Source organism: Arctopsyche grandis, chromosome 1 (assembly GCF_051622035.1).
Source record: "Arctopsyche grandis isolate Sample6627 chromosome 1, ASM5162203v2, whole genome shotgun sequence".
In the NCBI taxonomy this organism is placed as follows: domain Eukaryota; kingdom Metazoa; phylum Arthropoda; class Insecta; order Trichoptera; family Hydropsychidae; genus Arctopsyche; species Arctopsyche grandis.
In genome coordinates, this window is record NC_135355.1 from 2,063,288 (window position 1) to 2,077,729 (window position 14,442).

At 32.2% G+C, this 14,442-nt stretch overlaps 1 protein-coding gene across 4 annotated transcripts; it reads right to left on the minus strand.

Moving 5' to 3' along the window:
- Window positions 1-577: 577 nt before the first annotated feature.
- On the minus strand, window positions 578-13,775 carry LOC143922694 (putative acetylcholine receptor chaperone). Of its 4 annotated transcripts, XR_013261630.1 has the most exons (6): window positions 13,596-13,775; window positions 3,968-4,106; window positions 3,734-3,878; window positions 3,363-3,471; window positions 2,082-2,327; window positions 1,067-1,876 (listed from the first exon to the last, which is right to left on the minus strand). XR_013261630.1 is itself a non-coding variant. In XM_077446028.1 (5 exons), exons 1-5 carry the CDS (start codon window positions 13,704-13,706, stop codon window positions 2,262-2,264), a joined length of 570 nt encoding a protein of 189 aa, XP_077302154.1. In that variant the 5' UTR covers window positions 13,707-13,775; the 3' UTR covers window positions 1,298-2,261. The 4 variants fall into 4 exon arrangements, 2 of the variants coding, with proteins under 2 accessions (XP_077302164.1, XP_077302154.1); XR_013261633.1 differs by lacking the exon at window positions 3,363-3,471 and having other exon boundaries at window positions 578-1,876; XM_077446028.1 differs by having other exon boundaries at window positions 1,298-2,327.
- Window positions 13,776-14,442: the final 667 nt, after the last annotated feature.

Consider the following 14,442-nt stretch of genomic DNA (forward strand, 5'->3'; position numbering starts at 1 on the left):
ATAATATTATCCGTGAGTTGTATACATATAAATACATAAATACGATAGAACTCATAAATAATTTCGCTTTAATTCTCACACACACACACACAATCAACGGTAACTTAGCAGAAACAAAACATACCTAGCCAAATGTGACGATCTTGGATATTAAGGTAGTTTCTAATGATTGAAAATATCAACACTAAAGTAAATACAAATTTAACAGTATTAATCTAAATTGTTCACAGAGTTAGTCTTGTCGTGAATTACAAAAGCTTTTCTTTCAAGGTATAACGATTGAAATGCTTAGAATTAGTATATTGAAATGAAACATATATATAATGTATATTTTTATTGCTGTTTAGATATCACACTTGCGAATCTATTGTATAAAAAATTATTTAGAATTGATTTGATCACTTGAGCCTTCCACGTGTGCATTTATTTTGTCTACGTCAGTCGGACTGATTTCAATTATAATCTTCAAGGTCTTTGTGAGCCTTATTATAGTATAATTATTGTTGTACGTATTGAGTAGTATTGCTATTATTTTTATTTCCATATAGCAAAAGATAAAGTGCTGGTTTTTTTTTTTATATAAAATGATGAGTATTGGAATGTGTATAAGAATACTCTTTAAACTCGAGAAAAAATGATTTCGACAACAAAGCATCAATACAAATTTATATTTTGATGGAAATCTATAATTGCTCTCTTTTATTATCATTAAAATATGCTACATGTGTTAATCTTTATATTAAATTTTACATATGAGTATATAAAAGATCGAAATTGTTATATTTTTACTAGTTTAAAGGTGAAACTCTGATGTATTCTTATGTACACGATGAGACCTTAATCGAATGACTAAACGAATATTTGAAAATCATTACGCTTCCTAAATATTTTTACATTTATTTAACTACTTAAGTACTGTATGTAGGAAAGGTCGTCGGACAGACATTTCCGATGATCGATTCTGTGATATATTCAGAACCTTCGATAACCTTTTATACAATGACATATACAAAATGTGATCTAGATATTTCATTTGTAAATTAATGATTGATTTACTTCTTTTTTTGGAATATCTTTTCTGATCACAGCTCGATATGTGCATATGTATGTGTCCAATTACTAGTTTTACATTACTTAACTCAGCTCAAAGTTGATTGTGTCAATGAAAATGCTATATTATTTTTAAACTAAGTGCCGTTTTTGATAACTAACATACACACGTTACATTAATCGGCAGTGAATATGCAAAATCTACATCGTCTAAGTTGAATTTTTCGATTTTTTTTTTTTTATAACATAAATACATACAATAATAACAATAATAGTAATGGAAACTGAAAGAGAATATACGTACATAGTTTTCACACGCTGTAAATCACTCAGTTTTATATTTTCTTTTCCGGATAAAAGTATTTCAATTTCCGGATAAAACTCGCCCAATTTAATTACGAAACATGCTTAATAAAATGAAAATATGAAACGCTCTTACAATTTAACAATTTTTCAGAATATATCACATTGTTTTAACAACATTTAACAGATTTCATGAAAACTTTTCAGATTTGCAAATGCATACATACAATGTATGTATATTATATTAAGCTTTAACATGTTATTTACTCATTTGAGTGTCGTATAAATTTCACTTTTAGAGAAAATAGTTATTTTGAATGATTATCTGGCGAGTTTTCATAATATCCATCAAATTATAACAAAAACACAACAGGAAAAACAAAACAGTACTTCAGCTAAGTAGGCATATTCCTAATATGTGCAGTGGAAGAGCAAACGAGGGATGTTTTTGGTCCTTAGCAAGTGTAGCATCCCGCTAAATTGATTAATTAATCACTTCCCCTGCCACCGAAATCAGCAGTGGCTACAATTTTCAATAATGATTTCAGTATTAAATTAAATTAAAAAATAGTTTCATAAATAATAAAACATAGAAACTTTCATAGTGACATACAGGAAACAGCGCCTAGTAAAATGAGCATTTAAAATATCAGTATCTTAACTTTTTCACTATTTCGATCGTCCCTCTCATCCTGCATCATTCTAATTCATATATACATTATGCTTACTAGCTGTTTTCTCAGTTTGGTTGTTTTTTTCGTAACACAATACTCAAAATGACTTAGCTCGTTCGTCATTTCAACATTTTTTACGTCAGTTTATATTGATCTCTTTCATATGTGTTCCGTCGATGATGATGATGGTATGTATATACATATTTTTATACATATTGGCTCCTTTAGTCTTGTTTAATTCCATTTGCGGTTGCCGTTGCGATCCCATTCACTTCCAACTCCCGTCTGTTGATTTGATACCTAAAAATAGAATTTCTTTGTTGTAATTATGTACAATATACATTTATATTATTTGTAATACACACGATATAATATAATTGATAGTAATAAGGTTTGTAATTTTAGTAGAAGTGCCTCTCAAATTCAACGATGCAATTTAGTATTGTATTGGGTCACTGATTTAACCTTTCTAAACTATCTAGCTTTTATGCTGCTCATATAATATGTAGTATCATTCTTTCATGTACCTATGTATATACTTATTGAATAAAAAGTGTTAAAAACATATCTACAGCATTCTCTTTGAAACAAGACGCAAAAAATTTCATGTTAGTCAAAAACATCAATTCCATTGACCGGAAAATTTAAAAGTGCGTTTCAGGCCATACATAAAATAATCGTGTTATTATGCAATATCATTTTTGAATTCTAAAATTCCAAAGCAAAATATGTAATCTAAAAAGTTCTTATTCTAAATATCACATCTAGAAAGAGGTAGGAAATCTCATATCTTTATTCTTCCACTCCAAAACTATAATCATTAAAAGTTTACAAGTGGCTTTAAATACATAGCAATTATGTAATGTATAGCAATGTCAGTAATGAAAAAATGAGTAAATTACAGTGAAAACACTAGATATACAGAAGCCGATATCATTGATATAGGTTTCCGTATAATATGTACATACATATAAATTTGACATTATCTGAACCATAAATGCCACATCGAAGTACTCGAATTGAAAAATGTATACTGTATATATGATGTTTGATTTAATACTGTATTATATTACTATATATATATATATATATATATACTAGTTCACTTTCATTTGCAAATTTGGATTTGATCATTGTCGGCGAATGATAAAGCTAAAACAAAGCAGTTTCCTTCAATCACTAAGTGAATTCACACACGAAAACTTCTAAAAGCATGTTTTTTTTTTTGTAAAATGTTTATATAGTGTTTGTTCATAAACGAAGCCAGAAGATGTTTTGCTCATAAAATAAGCAAAAAGAACTCTAAATGCAGCCCGTTTGAACTTTTTGGCAGACCTGTGACTGGAGTGGTCTTCGGATCGTTTCAGCACTCGTAAACATGAGCGAGTCGGCGAATAGTTGATTTGTATTTCTCATCAAATACAAGAGCTTTCTATAATCCGTGCTAATGATTAAAATACCTTTTAATGTTTATCGTAAAGTGTGTATAAAAATGATTAATTAAATTTGTTGAATGCATATCGGAGTAGATGTAGTAAAATATACAACCCTCCATCATAGGAATGGTACATATATATATATATATATATATATATATATATATATATATATATATATATATATATATAAATATTAAATGATTTGATGTGAAAGTATAATATTACACAAATGATTGGAAAATATATTTGAAATGGCCATATATTTACCAAACAACGAGTCTTCCGCTGAGCATGAAGAAAAAGACGAGCGCCGGAGCTGATCTGTCGAATGGATCTCCTACCATATAGTGCGAATATGCTGCCAGCACCATTAAACATAGTAATCCAATGTTTGCTCCGTTTTTAATTTTATCTGGAAAAAGCATGGGTAAAAATACGTAAATTAAATATATATATATTTTAGCAGAAAATGAGTGAATAAATAAAAAAAATGTATCTCACGATTTGGTATAGCGGCCATTGCTAAACCAAAAATGATCTCCAAAGAACCAACAACTCTCCGATACCATTTTGATGGTACTTTGAAATCTAAAGCTTCAGTTAAAGGAAATACTTTTGCGTATTTTACATATTCTTTCCTCTGTAACAATCAAATATAGCATTTATTTATGTGTTATTTTTTTTAATTTATTGCACTGAGCAACAAAAAAAATTACTGGAGCGGAAACTTATCAATCTTTGATAAGTTTGACCCACTGAATTCGAATATGGCAATAGTTTTTGTAATCTTACTCTCATTTAAGAGATATGAGCGTTTAAATAAAATGTGCAATTTAAAAATCTAGTATTGCTGGGCCAAAAATAAGTGTTGGGTGTTTTTTCTATTGATTGTGATTTTTTATTGCTTTGAACTACTTATAAATAATTATTTAGCGAATTTTAAAAGTCAAAAATATATTTTGTTCCGTAGTATTATAAGCTAATTTCGAAAATTTTTCACTTTACCCCGTTTATAAGGATTGGTTTATTTTGTCAATATTTTTTGTTTTATCCAAACGTACTAATTCAAGCGGTTAATGATTTTTAATTGACTTAAAAAGTATTGATGTTTAAAGACTACTAGGGTAATGCAGAAGCGAGATGAAGAATGGAGAGCGCATCACTCCATCTCATTCGCTCACGAGCAATGAGCGTGAGCCTAGAAAATTTCATATTGTAATTTAAAATCATTAACCGATCGAATTAATACGTCCAGATAAAATAAAAATATATTGAAATTGAAAACAAACCCTTATAAATGTGGTAAAGTCTAAAACTAGTAAAATTATCTCTTATATTACGAAAAAACATGTTGACTTTGAAAATTTGCTAGATAATAAATTATATTTATTTTAATGCAACAAAACTTTCAATCAATAGAAAAAACCTTTGAATATTAACAGATTCCAATACTCACTTTTGGCATAACAATACTCATACCTCTTAAATGAGAGTAAACCAACAAAAATTATTGTCATACTCGAATTCAGTGGGTCAAATGTGACCGCCAGTGTAGTAAAGATTGATTAGTCTCCGCTCCGGTACGAAAATAACGGGATTTTTTGTTGCTCACTGTAATAAATGCATGACGTTCAAGCAATACAGCAATCAGTATATAATGTAATAATGTACATACATAGATTTTTATAATAACAAAAAAATTATATAAAATAAATAAAAAGTTGTCGGTATATAACTATGGGGGCGAAAGAAATGAACTGACGGTATTGTTGTAAGCACCCTGATTTAATAAGACGGGCGGGAAGTAAAGTATAGCTACCAACATGGTCGAATCGGTCCTAACTCGCAGAATGGCGACCACAACTCGATCATGTTGTAGAGCCCCTACAAAACTATAAACGTAATTATTAACAAGTCATAATTATATTTATTGGAAATCGCTCAGAAGGTGACCAAAAAATTGGCTATATATATGTATATATAATATAAACAATATAATTATGTCAACAGTTCCGGTCTGACAAAGAGTTATAAGTTCTAATATAAATGGTTAGTAAATAAACACGTAAGCTATGCCACAAACACCACATCGAATTTATTGTTCAAAACTGAAATATCTCATTGACATTGGGGATTTATAAAAAAAGCCCTTCTTACCCATGACCCACATGTTTCAGTGAGTGGATTTAAAAATAAAATCTCATATTTTGCCCACATCAATATTTTTTTATTAAATACAACTACAATTCAATATTTCTATTAAGAACCTATTTCATTTGTAACTGGTTGTAAATAAATAAATAAAAAATGTACTTTTTACGTGAGAGAGCATGCATACCAAATTTGGTGGTTCTTCAAAAAAAACGATGGATATTATACAATTCATATTTATACAATAAGTTTGATGTAGTTTTAGGAAAAGGCCATCTTTTCTATACGCAAACTTGTGCCAATTTAGTCTTTCAACCCACTCTGCTATAACCGTCACCTTGGTAATGTAACTCACCCACGTGTTTTCCATTCGACCCCTTCCCATATTTTATACAAATGCGAACTTTTCAGATTATTTTTAGTGTCTTTCTCATAGACCCTTTTTGTCGGCCACATTTCAAGGCTAATTTTTCAGACCACCCAGCACAAATTTAAGTGATTTTCATAATCTTTCGTAATAGAGACCGTTTCATTTACGAAAACACACACAAAAGCAACGGTAAGTACACGATTCTTCAAATACAAACTGAAGCATGTTTTGCTTGGAGTGCAGATAGGCCTTCATAAATGGAACGATCTGTACTGCTAACTACCCGACTTTAGGACTACCAAGCTTCTCTATTATTAGTTATTACTAGAGGTAGGATAGTCACAGTGCTATCCATTGTTCGGCAAACCTTTAAAAATGCATTTACAACCTTTGAACAATACACGGCCCCCTCAGGCTCCGGTGACTAGTTATTACCAGAGATCAACGGACAAGTTTTTTTCGCTCACAAAAAATGGTTCACTATTGTCCTACAAAGCAATAGAGTAAAAAAAAGGTTGAAAATAGTGCTTTTTGCACAAAAAATGGTTCATTATTGTCAATTACTATTTTAAACCATGCTTTTTTATTCTCTTGCCTTGTAAACTAATGAAGCAGTCAATTTTTATTTGAAAAGTATCCAGCCAATGCCGAAGACTAATAATTACATTTCATATTCAGCGTTTCATCATTTATTTTTAGATGAAAAGCTTTAGAATTCTCTTCTATTCTAACCATTCTTATGCACCTTTAATTTAGTATTCTACTCATTGGGTTTGGATTATTCGCTTAGCTCTCTACCGCATTCTCTTGGGTACTATTCCAATGTAATGCCAGTTGTAATAATAGTCATAAACTTCATAAATGCAAGAGGCTTTAAGGTCTGGCCGCACTATGCGTCAACCGAACGATCCGACACCACAACAGTGTGCGACAATATTAGGCAAACCGCACTTGAACGACAGTGATGCGACACTACACAGTAAATTATGTCAATCATTCGTTCGGTACCTCTGAGCAAGATGGACGAAATGGATGCTATTATTGTATCTTTGATATGCGAGGAAGAAGAACAATCGAGAAAAAACAAAAGATTATGGCTACATGCTATTTCAAAGTCACTATATGAAGAAGGAGAATAATTGTCGCAAGGCAACCCCACTCAACGCCACTTGCGTCACGTCGCGAACGACACCTTGGGTCAAAGTTGGTCGGAAAGTTAACTTTAACGCATGATGTCGTTCTACGTCATGCGACTGTCGCGCAGTGCGTTATGTCTCATACAATTTCATACAAACAATATTTGGTCGCGTACTGTTTTGAAGTGTCGGATCGTTCGGTTGTCGCATAGTGCGGTCAGACTTTTAATATAATTTTTTGACGTTGACCTTCATTATTTTTATTACAAGCCCATTCTAAGTTTCACTTCAATATCGATTCAGTATCTATTCCTACAGTCTTCCGATCGTTATGATACTTTGCCATTTTGTGCGCTTTGGTTAACGATGGAAATTTAAATCGTTTCTGATAGTTCGATGGTGAAAAATAATCATAGTAGACACGTTTAAAATATGCTAAAATCTTGACGTCTAATGGCAAGTTGCCGTATTTGCTCTTCACTTGTAAAAGTATAGTAAAAAAACGTTTTTTGGAGGATTAACTGTGAAACTTTTCTGTTAACAAATCTTTGGATTTCCAAATTTATTACTATTCTTTTTACCTCCCCCCCCCCCCCCTTCAAATGACTTCACTGACTTGTGACCCACGGGCTAGTTCTAAAACAAATAATCAACGAAATTTGACCCAATTCGCAAAAAGGTTCGCCATCACTGATATATACAATCAAGGAGTGTGGCATAAAGACCTGAACTCTCGAATCAGGATTTTTCTTTGGAATAGTCAAAGTGTAAGACGTAAGATGTAAGAAACGAGGGAAGATCTACAGTGCAAACCAGAACTTCAGGCTTGGATCAACACCCATCCTTCAATTCTATGCAGTATGTATAGCAATCTTCGAGCGATGAATGTATCCTTCAGTTCATGAGTTGACACTAAGCCGTTTGTTTGTTCGTCGCAGCCCCCGAGAACGCAACCTACCCTCATGTATCGATAGCACAATTAAACATCCACCCTAGACAATGGTTTGAGCCGTCATAAGCGAAAAAAAGGTCCAGGGCCCATTTATTTCATTAGTGAGTCCATGAATGGGGACCAATATTTAAATATGCTAAAGACACATCTGGTGCCTCACATAAAGCCTGGTGGTATCCTTGATCCTGACAGCACTTATAAAAATACATTTACATAAGTACGACAGCGCTCCTTGTCATCGAGCTTAGATGAAAAATATTGCAAAAGTGGTAAAACTTTTCGAAAAAATTATATTATTTTGATTTTTTAAATTTTTATGCCGGGTCTAGTAGGCTACAGACGACCCGCCACTGATAATGGGGAATATGTCGCAATAGATCATTAAGTTAATATTCAAACTGTTAGAAAAAGTATTCTAAGCATAGATATAGAATACATAGATATGCCTTTACATACAAATTTCGTTGGAGATCTTGTCGCCATTAACTGAGGGGTGCGGGGGGTTTAACTAGCGGGGAAGTGGTGAAAAAAAAGGAAGGAACGCAAAAAAAGCAGTGGTCAGCAACCAGTTAATGTACATATGTACATGCACTGAAATTTTATTTTATTTATAACTTTATTTTATCGGACACTCCGCGTGACAGTAAACCAAACTAATAAAGTCATATTAAGAAAAAAATATTTAGCTATACACACTATATTTAACTACAAATGTATGTTACTATAATAAAACCATCATTAACTATTACAATATTTAAATATTAGTAACTTCCACAAGGATCAATTTTAAAGCTGACACTTTAATATTTAGTACATTGTTTGTAGTTTTAAACTTAATGTCGATTTCTGAATTTCCTTCAGTGCCAACAAGATATACGTGTGCATTTAGAGACATCTGTAGCAGAGGTTGTCGACCGCTGTTCAATCACTGCATACAACACTATATACATCGCGCCGATATTTCATTATATGTTAAAATACTACTATAATTGAAGACATTATATATTAATTCTTACTTATGATATGTGATGCCATCCGCCTTTTTATGTTTTCTTGAGTAATTGTAACACAATTTCACTAAATACGTTGGCATTTTCGAAAAATATCAATCGACCTACCGACTTAGAAGCTAACTAGCTACTGAGAGAGAGTGTGCCTGCACTGTACTTTCTTTTGTGTGTTCATGCACCAACAGGGTGATCGGCTTAGAGCGTCAGGGCGTATCTATGTATTCTATATCTATGGTTGCTCTTAAAGTTATATAGTATTGCATATAAATTAGGATTTTGAGGTTATGTTCAACAACGAGGGGCATATTGGGAGAATGGAGAATTAAGTTCAACGTTTTAAGGTATACAATTTTATTATGATGTGTTTATATATAGTTATATACAAAAACATGATAACGAATAATATTTGAATTGCATACTAGGTTTCGAATGTAAGCAAATAATCATATAATATATAGTACTTGAAAAAAATTCAGTATTATAATTTTCCATAGTGGAGTTCTTAAACCGAATTTGTCAAAGAAGTAGTGATTTTTTTCACCGCCAAGTCTCATCCGTAAGGTAAAGATATAAATATGACATTGGATATGCTATTCGTGTAAAATTATCATTTTTCCGAAAGAAATGGCTGCTCTTTGCGAGTACAAACATTGAATAAATAGAAATAAGCTCGGTGCGACTTGTCAACGTCAAATACTAAATACTCACTACACGTACGTGTATAATAATATGTCTATAAATTTATCTCCCCTTTACGCCCTATCTAAGTTTTAACAAAATATCTAACAATCATTAATTATTCATGAAATGCAATATTTATAAAAATAAATAACAGAAAATATGTGAAACATTTTTAAACATGTACTCTTTAATCTAAAAGACATAAAGTTGGGAAGCAAAATAAGGGACGTATATATATTTTTTATTTTTATATATGTATTACTGAGAGAGAGTGTGCATGCACTTTACTTTCCTTTGGGTGTGCATGCACCAAAAGGGTGATCTTCTTAAAGCGTCAGGGCGTATCTATGTATTCTATATCTATGATTCTAAGAATTCATTATTGTTATTGTCAATTTCCCCCGTTTAGATATGTACATCACATTGGCACCCGGCTGAAAAATATTTCCCGAGGGGAAACCACATAAGATAGTGGCCATGGTATCACTCTATCATACCAATAAAAAGTAATGAACAATCATTGTGCGTTGAGTGAAATGTTTGTGAACCAGCGAAGTAGACAGTTGCGGGTCCCACGCGAGGCCACCGGCCAACTGACAAAAATAGACCCACGGGCACCAGTTCTATTTTGTAATTCAAAAATTTACATCAATCCACAAACACTAGCAATGCTCACAAATTAATTATGTCACCAGATCCATTGGACTGTGGCGATATCGGTCACACACCGAGATAATTATAATCATAACACGCTCGTTCTCTTTGATCACTCCGATGGAAATTATCGATTCGTTAGATTCGATTCTCGAATGCCGTGGAATTGTATATACGAACTTGAACTTGTCCGTCATTATGGTTCTTTGGCAGCTTCCTTCCTTCGCAAGAATATAGGATTCTTTTAGCAAATTCCAAAGCTATTTTCGGTCGATATTATAACACGCCTATGACGAAATTTTCCGTTGGTTTAAATATTCAGCTGTCCAATATCCCACGAGTATCTTCCTAAACCTAATGGATTGGCTCGCCAATATTTTTTCAGGAAAAGTGTAAAATATATGCTCAATGTTTGATCGATCTGGACAACAGGTTTCAGATGGATCTTCTAATAAAGAAGACATATTTAGTAGTATTTTCATTATTTTCAACGATTCTACTGAGATTTACTATGTAAATACCTACATATGTTTGTAAACGAACAATAACAGTAAGTTTGTGTGATTTATTTTATACAACCAAGGACATGTTTTCATGTATTTTAAGAATATAAATTGAGATTTGTTATTTGTTTATTTTGTTTGGTTTGTTTATTAGATATGAAAAGTATTGTTTGACATGTTAGTCAAGTCTGATTTTTTAAAGGTTGTGGCTATTTTCAGGTACTATATCTGCGAATTATTGGCTATTTGCAGGTACTATATCTGCGACAGGCGCAAAGCCTTCTGCGCATGCGCGTGAACTGTCACTGTCAGCGTGTTTACTGTTAAAATTTTGTTTTAAACCTCTTAAAATTTAGTTCGAACTCGTAAAGTGACGTAGAGTAAAACATATAAACCAAATTAGTTAATATTATTAATTTTTAGAAAATTATTATCATATACAACGTATAATACCTACATACAAGTACAAGCCGCGAACTAGCTAAATGATATAAATCTATTATAATAACGTGCAAAATTTATTTGCCTCATGTATAATGAACGATTGATTAAACAAGTCTGGCATATATTAAATGTAAGAAATTATAATCGGATTATAAGTTCACGCGCCTGTTGCAGATATAGTACCTGCAAATAGCCAATGATTCACAGATATAGTATCTGCAAATAGCCAATGATTCACATATATAGTACCTGCAAATAGCCACAACCTTTTTTAAAAATAATATTTGACATATCCTAATGTTTTTAAATTGACGCAAATTGTGTCAAACAAGTGTCACTAACTAGAATATACCCACCCGTGTACTTTTTTTTTTAAGATAAGAATCTAAAATTACAATCAATCATGTCTATTTCATATACAATGGCATTATCGAACTTCACGAAGTTAATCTAATATATAATTTCGGAAGAGACTTTGTATATACATATGTATATATGTTTGTTTGTTTGGTTCGTAGAGTCCGTGACGTTCAATTTAATAAAAAAACAAATGAATTTAATAAAATGTTTACTATTAGATTGGCCATGTTTAAGCCGTTTATATTACAAATACCGAGCGAAGCCGGGTAAAAACACTAGTGTTATTATTAGTCACCGGATCCAGAAGGTGCCGCGTATTGTTCAAAGGTTGTAAATGCATTGTTAAAGGTTTGCCGAACCTTTTTTACAAAGGATTTACAACAATGGAACAATGGATAGGACTTTGACTATCCGGTGTCTAGTTATTATAAAGAAAACTTCAGTTCACTATATAACTTAATTCAGGACAGTGAAATTCATTAACAAGTAAACTTCACAAGATTGCTCTGTTGGAAAAATGATTTTATTTAGAATCTCGACTGTAACTCTTATTTATAAAAAAAATAAAGTAAAAATATATGGATCGTGTTCAAAACACCGGACTAATAGCGAAAGTTATGCATTTCCGCATTGAACAAAAGCGCCGTTGTAGGCACACAAGGCTCTTATGAATTTAAACATTAAAATCCACAATTTTTTTTCATTGTGGCTTATAAAAAATATTTAAATCAACAAACATCATCAATTTTTAACAAATTTTGAGGGCTTAATTTTTTTAATAGCAATCTATAATTCGTCATATATTATTCTGCGTGTCTTTCTGTGTATCTGAGATAACGCTCATCGTACTATAATAGTCGTTTCGATTCGACATACATATGTACTACATACATACGAATATAATAACTAGACTGCGGATAGACACAGTGCTTTTTCCAGGAATCGGGGCGGTTTGGCTATATTTACAAAGCTAGAGTACAAAAAAAAAAGGTTGGGTGAACCTTTTACAACAATTGAACAATAGCATTTACAACAATTGAACAATAAACGGCGCGCTGTGGATCCGGCCTTTAATAATAACAAAAGAAAAAACTTCTATATATGTATACTGTTTGTTACCAATGTTTTCTCTAGGCTAATAGACGGCACTAAGTCTCTGAGCATTTACCGCCATCTAATGAAAATTTATTTAATTAATAAATTAATTATTTTTTCTATTGTTTACAGTAGCTTTTACAGTTTTTTTTTAATATGAATATTAAATTAAATATATTTAAAAGAGTATTTTAAAAAAATTCGACCGCGTGCGGATCGAACACAGGACACATTCCTATTATTATTTTTTTTTATTTAATAACTTAATATGCCAACACCCATGCCATGATACAACCCTAGTATAATAGCATATTGAGTAACTAACTGAAAAAAAGGCACTTGTAAATGATACCTCATGTCAAGATGACATTTGACGTGTGCGAATTAATCAGAGTCTATTTGTGTTGGGCAAATCTGGGATTTACATAAGATAATACCTACTACTGAACTAAACTGTTTTAGAACGCTCCCGTCTATTGGCTAAAAGCTTTCATATTTGCACTCGTTCCACAAATCTACACCAATCACCAAAATCAATTCCGAACTCTATTTATTTTGATAAATCATAATTCACTCTATTTAATTTATTATCCGTACGGGCCACGCACTTATTTGTTGGTTTATTAAGGGAAAACACTGTTCATTGTACGTTGTACTTTTATGGTAGGGGGAATTCATTACATCCGGGGCACGTTTTCAGGTGATCGATAAACAAAAATAGGGCGAAAGTCTCATAGCACACGAGGCGAGTTTTCCGCCGATTTTCCACTCACCAGGTCTTTGTGCAGTTCTTTGGATATCGTCGGCGATATTTTAGTGGTGCCGACGAATATGAAAAATATTCCTAGTAGGATGGAGAGACTTTTTAGCACTACTGAAGCCATCGTTCCCGGTTTAGTGAAGAGACGTGTGGCCGCGGCGCCTATCGACCGACAACGCAGACATTGACGCCGACGCGCACGCTCTCAATGTATGTACATACATATATACATTACATCCCCATCCAAACATCCAATTTCATTATTTGTACACATCGACTGTCGGAAAATACTCTAACTGATTGATTGCCGTGTATTTGAATGTGAAATTATGCCGAGAATGTTGAAAAATCTAAGCCTGGTCGAAAATAGTCGAAAACTACAGTCAAAAACGCAATCTGTCAAGGGTACGCGTTGATATAATATAATATCATATAATATATATATATATATATATATATATATATATATATATATATATATATATATATATATATATATATATATATATATATATATATATATATATATATATAGCCAGCAGTTTGGCTTAGTGGTAGCGTATATATTTAGCACCACTGAGGTCAAAGGTTCGAGTCCTCGCCACTGCTGGTTAGATTTGTATAGAATAATGAATTAAAACTCGTATTGGTCCTTTCTAAACTATAGTTTCAATTTGATTATTCTGTAGTTTTTCCGGCCAATTCATAATGTTATCAAAATCATCGCTGTCTGTGGTCTCCACTGCATTTATTGAAATGTCTAATTCTCTTTCAGACATTTCATCCCGTTCAGTTACACTTTCAGCAACAGACCGCTCGTCGATTATAATTTCATTCTCACGCCCACCCAACAAATTATG